The sequence below is a fragment of the Amphiprion ocellaris genome, chromosome 4, assembly GCF_022539595.1.
Source record: "Amphiprion ocellaris isolate individual 3 ecotype Okinawa chromosome 4, ASM2253959v1, whole genome shotgun sequence".
NCBI lineage: Eukaryota > Metazoa > Chordata > Actinopteri > Pomacentridae > Amphiprion > Amphiprion ocellaris.
Genome location: NC_072769.1, coordinates 17,661,615 through 17,678,775, shown reverse-complemented (window position 1 = coordinate 17,678,775; position 17,161 = coordinate 17,661,615). Strand labels below are relative to the sequence as shown.

The 17,161-nt window shown below is 38.4% G+C and overlaps 1 protein-coding gene across 1 annotated transcript in view; it reads right to left on the bottom strand.

Annotated features, from left to right (window-relative positions):
* Positions 1-17,161, bottom strand: part of ctnna2 (catenin (cadherin-associated protein), alpha 2) — a 343,745-nt gene that overhangs the window by 94,647 nt on the left and 231,937 nt on the right. The window contains exon 8 of the mRNA XM_055009627.1: positions 14,759-14,839. Coding sequence (XP_054865602.1) covers positions 14,759-14,839 — 81 coding nt within the window. The remainder of the gene's footprint in view (positions 1-14,758; positions 14,840-17,161) is intronic.

Sequence of the window (17,161 nt, the reverse complement as noted above, 5' to 3'; positions counted from 1 at the left end):
CCCAGCAAGGAGCTCCATGAAATAATAAAAATTATCCATATTTAACAAACTTAACTTTCAGAAATTCACAGATGAAAATCTGCACTGCTCTCCGAGTCTGTGGTCTATGTGGTCTTCAAAGATAAAACATTAGCATTAATGTTGTGCATTTTAATGGGGGGTATGTTAGCATTTTGTGGGATTGGACACTTGCTTTGTCATAAAAAAACAACAAAAAACAAATGCCTGGGGAAAACTGCTGCAAACATACACTATGATCAGAGTAATACTCCAAAACAAAGAAATTAATTCATGTTCAAAGTACTGCAAACTTATAGACAGAATTATCAGGAGTACACACATGCATTCAGAGACCCTGGCAACTTGGCTTGTTTTCAATCCAACAGTCTTAACATATGCAAAAGGTGGAAGACATAGATCTCAATATGAAAGGGAACGCTGCCGGATTTATGAATGTTTAAAGTTACACTTCAGTTTATCTTATGTTTCACTTGTGATTCAGAACACATAGCAGTGGGTACCTTGGGGTCAGCACAGGAAAGTTTCTTATTAAAATGTCAACAGCAATCACAGTGTAAACGGCTAGAGTCATGGCTGAGGGGAAACAGCCTGAGCAAATCAAAAATTAAGTAATAGCTCTCATATATGATATCTATCAGGGAGCATGGGACGGTGATGAGTCAGGGGAGAGTGGAAAAATGAAAGCTGGGGAAAGAGGGACTGACTGATCATCAACAGTCTAAGGACAAACACATTGGAAAACCTCATCCCAGAGCCTTCATTCAAAGTGTCCGTGAAAATAAAACACTAGCCAGTGGAATCCAGTTTTAGAAACAAGGAAAAGATGCATAAACAATACTTTCACATTAAAGTGGTCGTGTTCACAAAGGAGAGCTGGAACTGGCAGCTCTTGCTTATGGCATAGTGACTGTTAATCACTTACATCAACAGCAGGCTGGCAGTCTGATAATCTCATCAAAATAGGGGATTGAATGTACCCTTGTAAGTGGTCATAAGCAACCAATGTACTAACTGAGTACAGTGACAACATTTGTCTTTTCATTATGCAAATGTACCATATTGGAAAGGGGTGTTTAACTGCACCGGAGTTAATCATTAGCAACCAATTACTAAGCAGCACACACATGTACAACTTTATGAAATTGTTCAACTTGACTTGGTCGTATTACATACCCTACCCTTCAAAAGTTTGGGGTCACCAGGCAATTTCATGTTTTCTGTGAAAATTTACATTTTTATTCATGTGCTAACATAATTGCACAAGAGTTTTCTAATCATCAATTAGCCTTTCGACATGATTAGCTGACAGAATGTACCATTAGAGCATAGCAGTGATGGTTGCAGGAAATCAACAGTTTCCAGCTAGAATAGTCATTCACCACATTAACAATGTCTAGACTGTATTTCTTATTGATTGATTAATTTAATGGTATCTTCAAATGCTTTTCTTTCAAAAATAAGGATATTTCTAAGTCACCCCAAACTTTTGAACGGTAGTGTACTTTTCATACAGATTTTTGAGGGTGTATTTGTACATGTACAATTTGATTAGAATTGTGAAATGTGATAAATATATATAAATATATACATGTCATAAAGACAGTGAGGGCATATTACGTTTTGCTGTAAAGCAATAAGTTGCAGAGACAAGATCAAGATCAAGGTACTTTATTAATCCCGAGGGAAATTGCAGCAGTCTGTTGCTCACATCCACACAGACACAGAACAAGGATAAAAGATAGAGTACACATAAAAACAATGCTGACCTACTGTCACCGTATGAAGCTAATATGCTGCACATGCAGAAACAGTTGCACAAGTAGATACAGAAGCAACATTAGTATTCATTTAGAGTCAGGTCATTGGCTAACTGGCAGTGGAAATCTATTATTTTCTCTCAGTTTACCTCTCATCTTTGTCTCTAACAACTACTGAGAGAAATTTCTGGCTGTTAAATGTTCACCTGCTAACTTTCTGCTGGTTGGTGCTGGCGTGAAGTGTACCTATTGTGTGCTCAAAATAGCTGCCTAGTGCATCTGGATTGATGCTAATGAGAGCAGTGAGAGTAAACCATAACACTGAAGCTGGGGTTCATAAAAACCCAAACAATGAGCTGAAATGTGCAGCAGAGTTGAAGGAAATTGGAGAGTGATCCTTTGTAATGTTTCTTTCATTGAGTGACCCCTTTCAGATCGAAACAATTGTTTGAACAACATGTTGATGAAATGCACATTAAGTGTTTACCATTCCTTAACTTATTATCAAAATTATGTCACTGGTACAGTTGATATATTTAAAATACAGATTTCCTGAGTAGTTAATTAGCCTATAGAACTCCAGGAAAGCACTTTATTTTCACTGTTGGTACAGTCAACAGTTTGAACTAGTTTGACAATGCCTTGACTGTCAGTGTGGAGTCTTCTTTGAGATGAGCGTGGAGTCTCCCACCACATATTCTGCATCCCTTAAGTACTCTTTTGCAGTATTGCAATCAAAATGTATTATCTTCAGTTAAAGTAAGACTTATACCTGTAACTATAGAAGGTAAACAGTTTTAGAAACTGACTCAAACCAGCACAGGTTTTTCAAAAGTAAAAAAAAAAAGCTGGTCATGATTTGCATCAGCATGCTTCAGTGTATCAATAGCTCAGGTTAGTATGTTAGGTGTTAGCTAAGACCAAAGGCTAAAACTGATATATAGATATGAGCTTTTAGTTTACTTAATACTTTGACATCTCTGGATAGAAACTATCTAAATCTGCCATTAGCCATTTTCATGCGGCACAATCCCTTAGCTATCAAACTACACACTAACGTTTCCAAAAACAAGTTAATGGGGCCATTGTTTGGAAAAACATTTTTGCAAGATGTCCAAAGTTATATTTGAGCTGTTTTATTAGTGATTTTAGGCATCTTTTCATTAGTTCTAAACAAGTAGGTTTAAATGTGTATTAGCATGAAAGTTAATTTCTCTGTATTAAATATGTCTAATCTGTGATTGCTGATTTGAATGTACAGTATTATTGCCTGTAGCTTGATTTTACTGCATGGAGTGCAGCCAAAAAACAAGTTGAAACAATCTTTTAACTTCTATACCTCTTGTATTGTTGAAATACATTTCAGCCTGTAACTAAGAATATGTTTTAAAATGAGATGATATGCTTTAGCGCTTGACTTCTCTTGAAACTACATTTATGCTGCCATCAAAAAAATTATGCAAGTATTGTTGTCATAACTGTGGCCTATTTAGTTAGTTTCTTATACAGAACAGTAGAAAGTGGTATATGGTATATAGGGACTTTGAAAACCTCATTGTTGGTACTAACTCTTGATAGTGTGGCTGGTGCCTGCTGCTTTTCCATCACACGTACTCATCCTGCCGATCAGACTGCAGCTTTTTTCTCTCTCAGATTATTGACCTGTAATTTAAGTTGGCTGAACTCATGTTCCTTGTCTTTCCACGTAGGCTGACATCAACTTTTAGTGTTACAGTTAAAGTATATTATTGTATTTCTCCTTCTCAGAATATCAATACGTTTACTAAATCAACACACAATTATTGGAGTTGATTTAAGACATTGCAAGCATACATTTTGAGCACTTTTTTTCTACAGCAAGCCCATGTGTGAGATTTATAGATAAATTATTGCACAAAAATGCAAAAAGGGTAATTTTTTGGAGCCCAATACATTCATTTCTGTTTCCTATCATGACAGCGCAATGATAATCTTTCTCAGTTTTACTTATTTCCCTTCTCAGTGTCCTCCCCCTGTGCACTTGCAAAGCTGTCGATTCACTCAAAGCTTGTTTTGCTCTAATCTGTGTGCTCTGTGTGATCTCAGGTTTACTTGTGCTCTCTCATTTTGACCGGGTGGTACACTGTGCTGCACTACCAGTCAAAAGTTTGGACACACCTTCTTATTCAATGCTTTTTATTTATTAGTATTATTTTCTACAGTGTACATTAAAACTGAAGATTAACACTTTTTGTTCACAACATAATTCCATATATATTCTTTTATAGTTTTGATGTCTTCAGCTTTAATCTACAATGTAGAAAATAATTAAATAAAAACCACTGAATGAGAAGGTGTGTCCAGACTTTCAACTGCTAGTGTACATTGCTAGCCAGTCAGGAAACCCAAGAGTGGGTGATTTTTGGTCAACCATTTTGCCTCAAGTCTGATTGCTTGTGATATTACAAGACACAGAATAGAGGACAAAAGAGAGAAAATGAGTCAAAGAGGTTATCGTTGTGTGCTTATGTAGATATTCCTAAGTAGGCAATGTACACCACCGTTCAAAAGTTTGGGGTCAGTCAGGCAATTTCACGTTTTCCATGAAAACTCACACTTATTCATGTGCTAACATAATTGCACAAGTGTTTTCTAATCATCAATTAGCCTTTCAACACCATTAGCTAACACAATGTAGCATTAGAACACAGGAGTGATGGTTGCTGGAAATGTTCCTCTGTACCCTTATGTAGATATTCCATTAAAAATCAGCTGTTTCCAGCTAGAATAGTCATTTACCACATTAACAATGTCTAGACTGGATTTCTGATTAATTTATTTTCATTGAAAATGCTTTTCATTCAAAAATAAGGACATTTTAAGGGACCCCACACTTTTGAATGGTAGTGTAAAACCACATGAACTGCACTTAAAGTTGTGCCGATGTCTTAAAATGGAGCTTTCATTTATATATGTGTATGTTTATTAGTGCAGCTATTAACACATCAAATCTGAAAAAACTGCTGTGTATTTTCCCATTCCTAAGATAATAGGACGTTTTCAATAACATAGGTAATGGAACTTTATTGCAAGACACATGAAAAGATCAACAGGATTAAAAAAAAGAATTTTGAATTGGCAGTCTAAACAAAGAGTTACAGCTGACAAGATTCGTGGCAGCTTTTTCTCCTTAACATGATAATCCTCAACAATTAACACCAGCTGTACCAATCAACAAACTAATGGCAGAAATGGAAATGATTTCAACATCCCAAAGCAGAAAGAGAAAAAAAAAATATATAAGACAGAATATATGAGGCAATTGTGCTATAGGGAATCCTAGTATCAGCCATCAGTCAAAATACGACCCAGAGAGATGACATGACAGATGCATTCATTACAGACGAGATGACAGAGGGTACAACACATGGCTCATTTCCAACAGCTTTGTTGGGTTGGTTACCTTGCGAATACTAATTAAAAAGCGGGGAAAAAATCCTGACAATTATGCTACAGCTTTCAGGTTTGAACATGCTATGTCACTCTTTCTCTAGCAACTCTCTCTCAGTGTGAGACAGTGTGAGACAACAACTAATCTTTGGTGAAAATAGGTTTTGTATCTGTTGAGCAAATTCACATTTGCACCAATTCTGAACTGAACAAGCCATTATATATGAAGAGTTAATTTGCAAAACTCAAGAAATAAAAAAAAGAAACTGACAGTGGCGAGCCATTCTTAACAGACAGCACACTCTGTTATTGCCATTGTCAAAGCATTGCACGGCCAGATTTTACAGCAGAAAACATCAAACGCCAGCGATGTTCTTGAAGGAAACGCTATAAATTCATTGAGTAATTCAGTGGGCAGTATTCAGGTCAGGTGATGCAACCTGGCTGCGACTGTTCAGCTGCACATGTGGTGTCAGGGTGAGAATATTGGTGTCATTTTGGCTAAAACTCATCTCTAAAGATGGATAATTTGAATACTAAGGTGAGAGTGTATACTGAATAACACAGTAACATTGGCAACGGAGTTACACTGAATATCACAAAAAACACTGAGTAAACAATAAAGCAAAACACAGAGATACAGGAATAATTTTGTAGACTGGCTGGCATTTTATACATTTTACTGCTTGCTTTTACAAAAAGATCCTGTTTTGATATTAATCAGTCACTTACATGCATGTACAAGGACAAGTGAGTGATGGCCCCTTGCTGGACCTAATGGGCTTATAAAATAGTCACGTGACCACAGAAGCAGTAAGAATATGAGGCTGATTCTTTCAAGTCAAATAAGACCCTGTTTGCTCATGCATTAAGTAAGCATAGCCCTAATTCAAATGCATTAGCTTACCTATTAATGCATTTATGCAGAGCGCTAATGTAGGTTGACTTGGTAAAGTCAGACTTAAGGGGATGATAGATTGGGTGATAGAGAATGATGCTTGGAAACAGTATAAGTCACTAGAAAAAATATAATGTGGTCTGATTCGAGTGGCTGGTGTAGGTTAAAGAAAAAGATAAAATGACTGAGAATTCATTTTAAAAATATCTTGCTGTTTAACTGCAGCTCAAGAAAGTTGTGTCATTTAAGGCATGAAAGAGGCATGTAAATGTATTGAAATGCACATCGGTAACATTAAAAAAACATTTGCTATGAGTTATTAATTGTTCATATTACTCCGTCAAGGAACACGGCAGAGTTGTGACGATCGGCGTTGGTTTGTCTGTGTGTTTGTCTGTCTGTTACAACATTACTCAAAAACGGTCTAACGGATCTGAATTAAGTTGTCAGATAAGTTCAGAAATGACACTAGGACCAAGTGATTAGATTTTGGCAGTGATGTGGCTTATAGTCTGGATCCATGTATTTGTTGAAGATTTCTGTATCACTGATAATGGAACGGCATCACTGTAACTATGACTACAAGTGAATACTACTGCTGACGATCACGATTGTGATCCTACTACAAATCGACCGCTGCAGACCACGAATGTTATGAAAATTTTATCCGGGGGAAATCATGCAATGACTGAGCAGCCTCGGCGGAGTACTGCGGTCTGAATGCTTTTCTTGTTAATTTATGTAACTGCCAATTTATGATCCTATTTTAAAGCTGATTAATTAAATCCTGTAGTGTAGAATGCTGGTATCACTCATTAGCTTTCCTCAACACTGTATTCTTTTAATATGTTAGGGAACCTCAAGGTCAAAGCTCAGTTGATTAATGCTGGATTTAAGGCATAGAAGTGGGGGACTTTCAATGCAAAAAAACTGACTAAGTACCTGTACCAATCACCACAGCACAATATAAAAACACATTATCTGTCACAGTTCCATCAAAATTTCAGACGTGGTTGTCAGGTGTTGTGGCATTTTAAGATTGAACAAATTGTAAAATTAGACGAATAGGATGTGTGAATCAAATTTAAGAGCTAACAAAGATAAGATGGGGAGACCTAACATGTCAACTGAAGTTATGAGTACACTGAATAATCCTGTGGAAAGCAGCAACCCAATGAAAGCCTATGGAGCCCATATAAGGAATAAGACAGGAAGTCCAAGCCCTCTCTACGTCTGCACTCATGAGTTGAAAGTTAGGGCATGCTGAGCTAAGCAGGAATAATGCCAACCTAGCAGAAATAAAAGAGAGGAGGGGCTCTAACTTTTGGTAAGATTACATCATATACATTTTGATTGGGTCTCAAGACAATGTGTTGTGGCTTTCCAGAACAGAAGAGGTGTGTTTAGAAGGAATTTGCATAGGTATAAAAGACGATGTAATGCTTTGTGTAGTCAGTTAAAATCTCGAGATTTTGCTCATGTTTGTTCTTACAGCCTCTGCATTGAATAAACATTATTCACATCAGACTCTGAAGACTGCCTGAAGACTCTTTCTTGAAAATTTTTGAAGACTCCAAGTTTTGATCCAGAATTGATTTTTGACGATGTAAGTGACAAAGCTGCCTGATCACTGACCCTTAGCAGGCAGACTCCGTTTTTGAGTAATGTTGCGAACAGACAGACAGACAAACCAACGCCGATCGTCCTATAACTCCGACGCGTTCCCTGGCGGACTAAGAACTGACAAAGGGGTCCATGCAGACTCTTGCAGACTCAGGCAGATGGCTAAATTTACATCACGTGGACCCTAGTGAACTGTTGAAGACCTTTGCACATTTGCAAATGAGGTAAGTATAACACTTGCCTTAGGGCCTCTTGAGGTTAAATAAAGGTCTTTGTTATGGCAAATGAAAAGGCAACAGAACTGTTTAGCAGTTAACTGCAAACAGCAAATAACTGCCACTGAGAAACTGCTGAAAAAAGGATAAATTTAGAACATGAGAAGCATAGATTTTTGTACACTTCATGACCACAATGAATGTAAAAGATGACTGTGAAGAACATGAGTATGAAAGCATATTGCAGCCACTCAAGATAAAGAAAAACAGATCTTTTTTTCACCGGTTTTGAGCACTGTACATAAAGCCATAGTAGTCTCTGTAGTGACGATGAACATTGGTATTCATAAATTGTAAGGATAGAAAGTCACAAGGTGCAGAATTGGAATTCTATGGCAATTCAAGAAGCCTATGAAAGTTTGTAGCAGTTTTGTAGGGTGAAATAATTTAATATGTTTCTTTAAAAGATGAAAAATCTTTTGCCTTGAAAAATCAGCAAAAGAAAGCTGCTATTCAAAGAGGCAGCTCACTGATGTTCAATCCTATGTTGTGATGCGACTGGATCTCATGTTTCTCTTGGATGTAGTGGCAACATATACTATGACATAAAGTACTGCACAAAGGCACTACAAGTAAAGCGAGGATGCTTCCAAAAATAATTCCATTGGTATTCTTTTAATTTGACAACTAATCTCATGCTAAGTTCAAGGTATATGATAGGTTGGTTGGTGGGTCTCAGTCAGATGTAACCATGGTGTAAAACTGGAGTTGATGCAAGTACTCAAGAGTGCAATACCACTGAGGGTTGCTAGGTGCTGGCTCCTCGAAAAAATCATTTCGATGTAGTAGGTCAGAAGGGCCATTCACCAGTAAGCTTGAGTCATATGTACTTTACTTTGAATTATGTGTGACATAAACACTGTGACATAGATTCTATTTGTCAAGAAGTAGGTAAAGCACTTCCCACAGATGGTTTTTGTGATCAGTTTCTGCTTTACTGTAATGTACTATTAGTATTTGTACTAACCCACAGGGATTTCTTATTAAATATTCTTAATAGTCCCTTTTTCATGCAATTCATATGTAATTTTAGCATTAAATATAATGTGTACAATGCATCTTTACTGTTGGTTAACATGCCAGTGATAATGTACGTGTTAGTTTTGAGCTGCACTAAGGTTTCAAGTATCACTTTACCATACAGCAAAAAGAACTCGGGGCTGATCAGAGAGCTTTCCGATGGTATAAGATGATAGATCACAATCTCAACATATGAACTGTCTAAAACTTTATCAAATTACTGTACGTCACATTTGAGTTGGGAAGTAGATTTCATTTTCTGATGCACGTTGGTGTAAATCTTACCATGCCGGTTGAGAATTTCTGCTGTAAAAAGGTTGAAATCCTCTTGTGTTAACTTAACGTGAGCTGTGAAACAAGGTACTTTAACTACAAAACAATAATTATCTTCATTCTAATATTTTCTTTGATTTATTTGTATGATCTGTGGCTGTAAAGCTTGGGCTGCTGATTTTTAAGCACGTTGGCAGCGTTCAGGGACAGGCTCTTCAACGGTTTGAATCCTACCTTGAAGAAGGATCAGCCTTGGTTAGAACTGATAATGTATATCTTCCTCTGCACCCACTTCACGTGGAACACCATAAGGTTCTGCATCACACCATATTTTAGTCCCCCCATCTATGGTTCCTTTGGGGTCTATTCTCAGAAAATCTATCTCCTGCTATTGTTACAACGATGACACCCAGCTGTACCTCCTGCTGAGACATTGTGTTTAAAATGGTGCTAATACCCTTCTTCACTGGATTGTGCATGTAAAATTTTGGATGGCAAATAGCTTCTCTTGGCTAAACTAGAACAAAACTGAGGTTCTAATCTTTGGTCTTGCCGACAACTACACAACCACCACAATCAACGCCCACAGTCCTCTGTAATGAAATCGAAATCCTTATACAAGAAATCATGGTGCCACTTCTGATTATTTCTAAAAATGTGATAAACAAATCAAATCTGGTGTCAGCACTGCCTTGCGTCAAAATGAAAATCATTCTTGGCCGTTGACGCTTTGGAGACTTGGGTTCATGCTGTTTTTGTTTCCCCACTTCACCTCAAGTACTGTAGTTCTGTCTATGCGGGTAGTCAGTCAGCCCTATCTCACTTGCAGCTGGTTCTAAATGCAACAGCAAGACTCCTAACTAACAAGAGAGACCTCATCTCCCATGTACTGGCCATTCTTCACTTGTTCCCAGTGTAGTACTGAATTGATGAAAGCACTGCATGGAATGGCACTAGATTACATTTCTGAGCTCCTTGCCCTTTATTCCATCAGACCCCTACATCCTCTAAACCAACTTAAAAACAGATGGTGATTAACCACTTGCATTGAATTTCCCTAAAATGTGAAATACAGTATTTAGTCACTAACAATTAGATCTCCCCCGTTCCTTGTTTTTAAAGCCCATCTCTTTTCTCTTGCCTCTCAATTCTATCATGAGAACACACCTAATAAAATCCTGGCTTTTATTTTTTTGTATTTTATAAGTTACTTATGCAATGCTGTTTATGTTGTGATTTTATCAAGATAGTCTATGCTTGTATTGATTCACTTGTTTCCCCTTTTTTAAATCTATTGTTTGTCTGATCAGTCATGCATTTCTATTGTGATGGTTCACATTTGTTGTTTTTCTCTGTGCTTTATAAGTAAACTGACTTGACTCGACTTGACAATTTTAGCCTCCCTTCACAAGATTCTTTTCTCTCTTTTTTGCCATTTGCCATATATCCTTTATTTGACAGTTGGCAGAGATAGACAGAGGGGTAAGACATGCAACAATGGTCTCCTGGCTGGAATTTGAATTGTGTACATTGGGGTTATGTGGCACATGCCCCCTGACATGTGCGTATGTTTGTGTTTGTGTGTAACTCGACTTTAAAAAAAAAAAAAACAAGAAAAAGTCAATTCTCTATATTTTTCAACCATCACTGTGCTCATAAAATCTTCTTGGCTTCCATTTTTTTCCTGTATTTTGATTGTTGAAAGGATCATTGCTTCACTACATACATGTATACACCCTTTACAGTGTTATATATTATGTGCATCCGATTGTCATCTCTTGTTTTGTGTTGTGCTCATAGACACAATACATTGATCAGCTGCACCATTTAAACCACTGACAGGTGAAGTGAACAACATTCATCATGTCCTTTCAGTGCAGTTCTGCTGGGAAACCTTGGGTCCTGACATTCATGTGGACATCACTTTGACACATACCACCCACCAAAATGTTGCTGCAGATCAAGCACCTCCACACACACCCACAGCACCAGGACTCATGGTTTTTCACACTGCAAAAATTGCTGAGGAACCACTTGAGGAATGCAGCACAAAGCCTAAGCTGTTGACTTGCCCAGCACAGAAGAACAAAGACTACTAACAACTACAACAAACCAGATCCATGGAGGAAGCCCACAGGAGCGAAAGTATCTGCTGCCAAAACCTCAGTGCCAGACACCATAGGACACCCATGGAGGTCAATTGTCAATGCCCCGTAACATCAGAGCTGTTTTGGAAGTACAAGTGGAACCTACACAACATTAGGCAAGTGGTTTTACTGTGGTGGCTGATCGGTGTATAAACTTTGTTTATTCTTCAAAACAAAAAAAAATCTTAATTATGAGAATCACTGCCATTATTAGTGTCTACATCCTGGACCAAAGGCTCAGCATGAAAGAAGCGCCACTGATACAAGTACCAGATGTACAGCAGGAAAGCAGAGGGTGAGGCATGAGGGGCAATGACTTATGGAGATGAAGTTTTAGGTAAGGATGGCATTTTTATTTTTTAACTGCTGCTTGTTATCCTGATGCAACCTTGTCAGGTAATAAAAGTACATACGTTCAGGTGAGTTTTCTTAGTCAGACAGCTTGGTGAAAGCATATGTAAATTTCAGTGTACTTCCCTGCTGAGAGGCACGGTCAAGCCTGCGCAGAGCCTCAGACATCGGCTGTTCATGTGTGTCTGAGGTTAGAAAAAGGGCAGTATATTTGCTATAGTGTAAATCTCAAAAATCACAGCTGAAGAAGGGGGCACTGCTTCACTGGTGATTGAAGGCCTCTTGTAAGGGGATTGTAAGGTGATTAGTATCTATTGTGAATTAAGAGCAACTATGTAATCATTGTGGATGGTGGCAGAAATAACAGGCTGCTGGTCTGTAATTTTTGAGTACTGATGGTTGGTTCCACATTTGCTTGCATGCCTGTGAGTTTTATTCTTTGGATGCAAAACAGGCCTTCATTGTGACGTTCGTAATCAAACATTTTCTTCTCGTCTGTGTGATGCAGAGTACTGCATAGTCATTTTGCCCTGCATTGTCTCTCTCAAACTGGGTAGTGCTGCGAGAATTTACATTCTCAAAGAGAACAAAATGAGGGGTGGGAGCGACATGCTTGACATCTACTGAATTTGCCCAGGATAACAGACAGCTTAGCGCTGCCTTGTATGTATACACAACAGCATGAAAGAGAAAACAATGCTGCATGTCTCTGGTGGTGGTGTTGTCACGAGGCTTGTTTGGTCTTACCTGCTCTCGTTTCACAAATGCTGTCTGTCATCTGTGCTTGTCATCTCTAATATTTGATCCCTCCTTTTCACAGCGGAGATGGTGAAGACTGAAATGCTCAAACGCACAACTGTGCTCCTCCCCTCAGGAAGGTCTTCAGTCTCTACACGGTGCCACTGACTTGCTAAACTCGACACATGTTTTGTTGACATAATTACAGTATCACAGCACTATGTAAAGCCTGCATGTGTGCTGCGAGTTTGCCCTCCCATCTTAACTCGCAGCTCAAACACACCGCCCATTCTGTCAAGCCAACCCCTGAGTCAATAGAACATCCTGTCAGAGTGAATACCGCCTGCCAGCCTGTCAGGCAGCCCCACCAAATGCCCACCAGGAGGGAGTTTTATAGCTTCCTCTCTGGAATGATCCCCTGGACTTTAGAGGTCAGAGAGGACACAACCACTGCAACTCTGTGCAGGGAGCTGCTATTGTCAATTTTGTGAGACTACCTCTCCTATAAGAAAAAAATAAATAAAAATCCAAGAATGCATGACAGGAAAGGGTTGTCGGTGAGTGAGACTGCATTCAGGCACCACGACTGATGTCCTGATGGTTTATGAATGGGCTTCCTTTTTCTGGGGCAAGACTCTTGCACGGATGTACTCCAGTTTTTCCAAGAGGACGTGTACTACAAGTTACGAGAATTTAAGTTTTAATTAGAAATGAAAGAGCACCTCAGAAGCATGCTTGTATTACATCAACAGACGCTTATGTGTGCTCATTAAGTGTCCTCTTTTTTTTCATGTAGAAGTGTTAGCATTTGTGAGATCCACCAGTGGAAAAGCCAGATTAATCTCGCCTTTAGTGAAGATGAAAAATAAATCAATATTGCTTTTGAGTTCTGATACTATGTATCACAGCGTGAATCATCCACTTATTCTTCACTACTGGAGGGTAGCTTTTGGAATATTATACTGCAGCTTCATGATACAACTCCTTAGAGTTTGAGATCCAAAAGTAGAACAGAGATCAATATCAATGAACGCCTCAAATATAGCTGATTGTTTGCTGAAAGTTTTGGCCGACAGTGTTTGGTTCACCATGTCAAGGGACATACAAATGAAATCATGAAATGCTGTTGAAACAAGAGCACAGGATAGGGGGGAAAAAAGGGTGAAAAAATACAGGCATAGCTATTTTAGCAGTGTCCCACTTAGAAAAAGAAAAAAGTCTATTAGGTATTGAGAGCTAGAACATATCAAAGATAGTAGCTCAGTAGGTCAGTGGATTGAACCTCTTGCTTGGTTGCCTTGGTGATAGCCATGTCACATGTCACGTGTATGGTATCCATGTTTATATTTCCTGTGAGTTTCAAATGAATTTTCTGTGGTTTCAGTATCCCTGTTGCGAGTGACCTCTTGAGGATCACCCAAAGCCTAGTCTCAAATGAACCCCTGTGATCCCTGATAAGAGTAACTACTGCTTATCACACTTTGGCAGCAGTGAGGCTCAGCAAGCACATGCTCTGGTCCTGTGTGTTGCAAATACTGTGATTATTATTTCTTGTGTGAAATGTTTATATATGATATCTGTCTATGCCCCTGACACAGTATGCTGAGTTCTGTTATCATGTCATACAAATAAACCACAAACTTCAATAATGCTGATTCTTACGTCGTGTTTCTTATTATCAACAAATGAAAAGACCAAAAGTAGCAATGATTTTACTAAAAAGCCACCAAAGCATTTGTAACTCATTCCTCTGTGCCTTAAACCTTCATTGTGGTGCAAAAACTATTAAAACACATGAGCTACTGTTCCACCATGGGGACAAGCTTCCTAAATAAGATGAATGTGGGTGCTGTGGTTTTAATCGGTTCGATTCCACATGTAAGAGTCTCCTGCTGTAAACACTCCACTACAACATCGAATCAGCTGTGAGTGCATTTACTGCTGTTTGAGAAGCATTTGCCAAAAAACTGCCAAAGATTAATGTCTTGAAAAATGAACATGCATAATCATGACCTCTTTTTTAAAGATTTATGTCTTCAGTAAGAATGAATTATGTGCCACAGATAATTGAAATGAACTGGAACAAATTTGGTCGTGGTCCCGTAATGCATTGGGTGACAACACCAAGTCTTTAAAGTTTTGTGAAAAAGTTGTGTCTTCTTTTTTAAAAATGAGCATAGAGTGTATCACAGGGAGATAAAGATGGAGATGAAACCATGGACTTACCTGTCTGCGCAAGTCCCTGGTCTTTTTGGTCATTTTGTCAATGGCTGAGTTCAGTGGGTCACCCTTCTCTTTCCTGCCAGTCTGTGAAAGAAAACAAAAACACAGTGTGAATGCAGTTGCAGTACATGCAGTAACAAATTGCACCTTAAACTTAAGCTTAAGAGATGCATTTAGTGTGACTTCCTATTCTGAAAAGAACGTGCTGCCATGAATGTGGTCTTTATATGGACTGGAGTCAGTGAAAACAGTGAAACAGTTTGTAATGCTACTTAGCAACTAGCTTATCTGGCACATATCAATTTAGTTTTCGCCAGTTCCCCTGTGTGCTACACTTCCTGTCAATGCCAACTCCTACTGGTGGCTTTGGGGGGGTGAAGACTGCCACGCATTTCACCTGATACACGCAGAGTCACCAGCTGCTTTTTTTCACCTGACGGCAGGGAGTTTCACTAGGCAAACAGCAGAGAGCTTCTTGCTGTTCCAGATTTCCCCACTTTTTGGTTAACAAGCATAGAAACCAACCAGTAGGAGTCACTGTGGTAGGTGCTGCCACTGAATCCATCTTTTAAACAAAAATATTGCCAACTGTGTTCATTCAGGGCAAGGAAAAGGCTTCACTTTCAGCTATGCCACCTGCGCACTCCATTTACCACTTACAACTGTACTGTCTACTGTATTTGCTCAGAAACCATGATTTATACTCCTCCAGTTATTGGATTTCCACTTTTACTATCTGAGCTGGGGTGGCAGCTTGGCCTGAAGGTTAGAAAGATGGTGTCAGTGTCTTGGAGCAAACCATTTCTGCTCCAGGACGCATGCTATAAAGTCTGATCTATCCAGGGAAATGCAAACGAGTGTCTCTGGCAGTGGAAAGTGGTAAACATCCTAAACGTGCTGCTCTGAATGTACTATTAATGAAGGTATTTCTGCTGAGACCAGTATAAATTACTGTCTCTACATAATTAAAAATGCCATGAACAGGTTTACAAAGTGATGTTAGCGTCCTGATTTTCCTACAAGAATTACGGATATTATCGTCCCCGTTACTTAGAAAACAAAACATCTGACTGATTTGTATGCCACGATTGTTTTATGAAAATTGATGTATCACCAAGGTTTCTACATTCCACTCACATTGTCTCTGTAAAAAAACAAAACAAAACAAAACAAAAAAAAAAACAACAACTTAAGTTAAAGGCATGCAAATTATAGGAAGCAACAACAACAATAACACAAGTGTGGGAATTGGGACATGGCTGAAAGAATATAATATAGAATTTTTTTTATTAGAAGTGAAGAATATGCTATATTTATTGCAATGTTGCAAATTCTCCCTTAGGTCCACTCAGTCAGCTGCTGCATGGAGTCAAACGTTACCACATCTCAGAATGAATGTCTATAAATACTCATCCATGGTAATTACTAAATCCATTTCTATTGACAGCTGACATTTTTTTTTCTTTTTTTTTTTTTTTTGAACGTGGCTCATCTCTTTCAAACCCTGCTCTGTTGTTTCAGGATGTGATTCATGCTGTATGCAAACAAGCCAGATCTGCTAATTCAAAATCTTCACATAGCTGTTGCTTATTATTATTATTATTATTATTATTATTATTAGTAGTAGTAGTAGTAGTAGTAGTAGTATTAATAAAATATTTTTGTTGCGTAAAAAAAGAGAAAAAAAAATGGCTAGCAGGATGATCAACAGATTGCAAAAGAGAGTCATCTTATGCTAAGCAATACCAGCTGAGAAAATTATTTGTATTGTTGCCAGGCAACCCCCCCCCCCCCCCCCAAACTGCTCAGGAACCTTTACAGAAAACACAACAAAACAAAACAAAACAAAACAAAAAAAAAAAACAAGCTACACCTGGTGACATGGATTCCTATTAGTCCATGTCTGCTTCAAATGAAGATTTCTTCAGATGTGCTGACCACTTCAGCACTTCAGGGTTTAAGAAAAAGGCCTTTTAGTCATTATCCTGTTAATTGAGACTCTAAACGCCGTTGCTTATCTCTGCGTTGCTGCACTATTGTCCTGCCCTTTAGATAACTGGGTGGAACAGAATGCCTTGTGTCTTTGTGTCACAGAGAACTAAATGAGTCCACATCAAACATGTACCTAATGGTAAACTCACCCCAAGGTTGACACTGATTGGCATTTTTAATGCCTTGGTCACTATCAGGTTGTAAATTTCTTATTTCCACATTAGTTATGAATATGCTTCATATCACACCGACACAATGATAGAGAGGGCCACTACTGTGAACTCAAACCTACAAAGTAGTAAAACTGAAGACTTTGGTCCTTTCTTTGCAGCCATATTTAGTCAGGAAGTATGTGAGCTCCAGCTACTACTACTTTGGTGCATTTGTCAGTGTGAACACTTTCTTTTCTCCCGC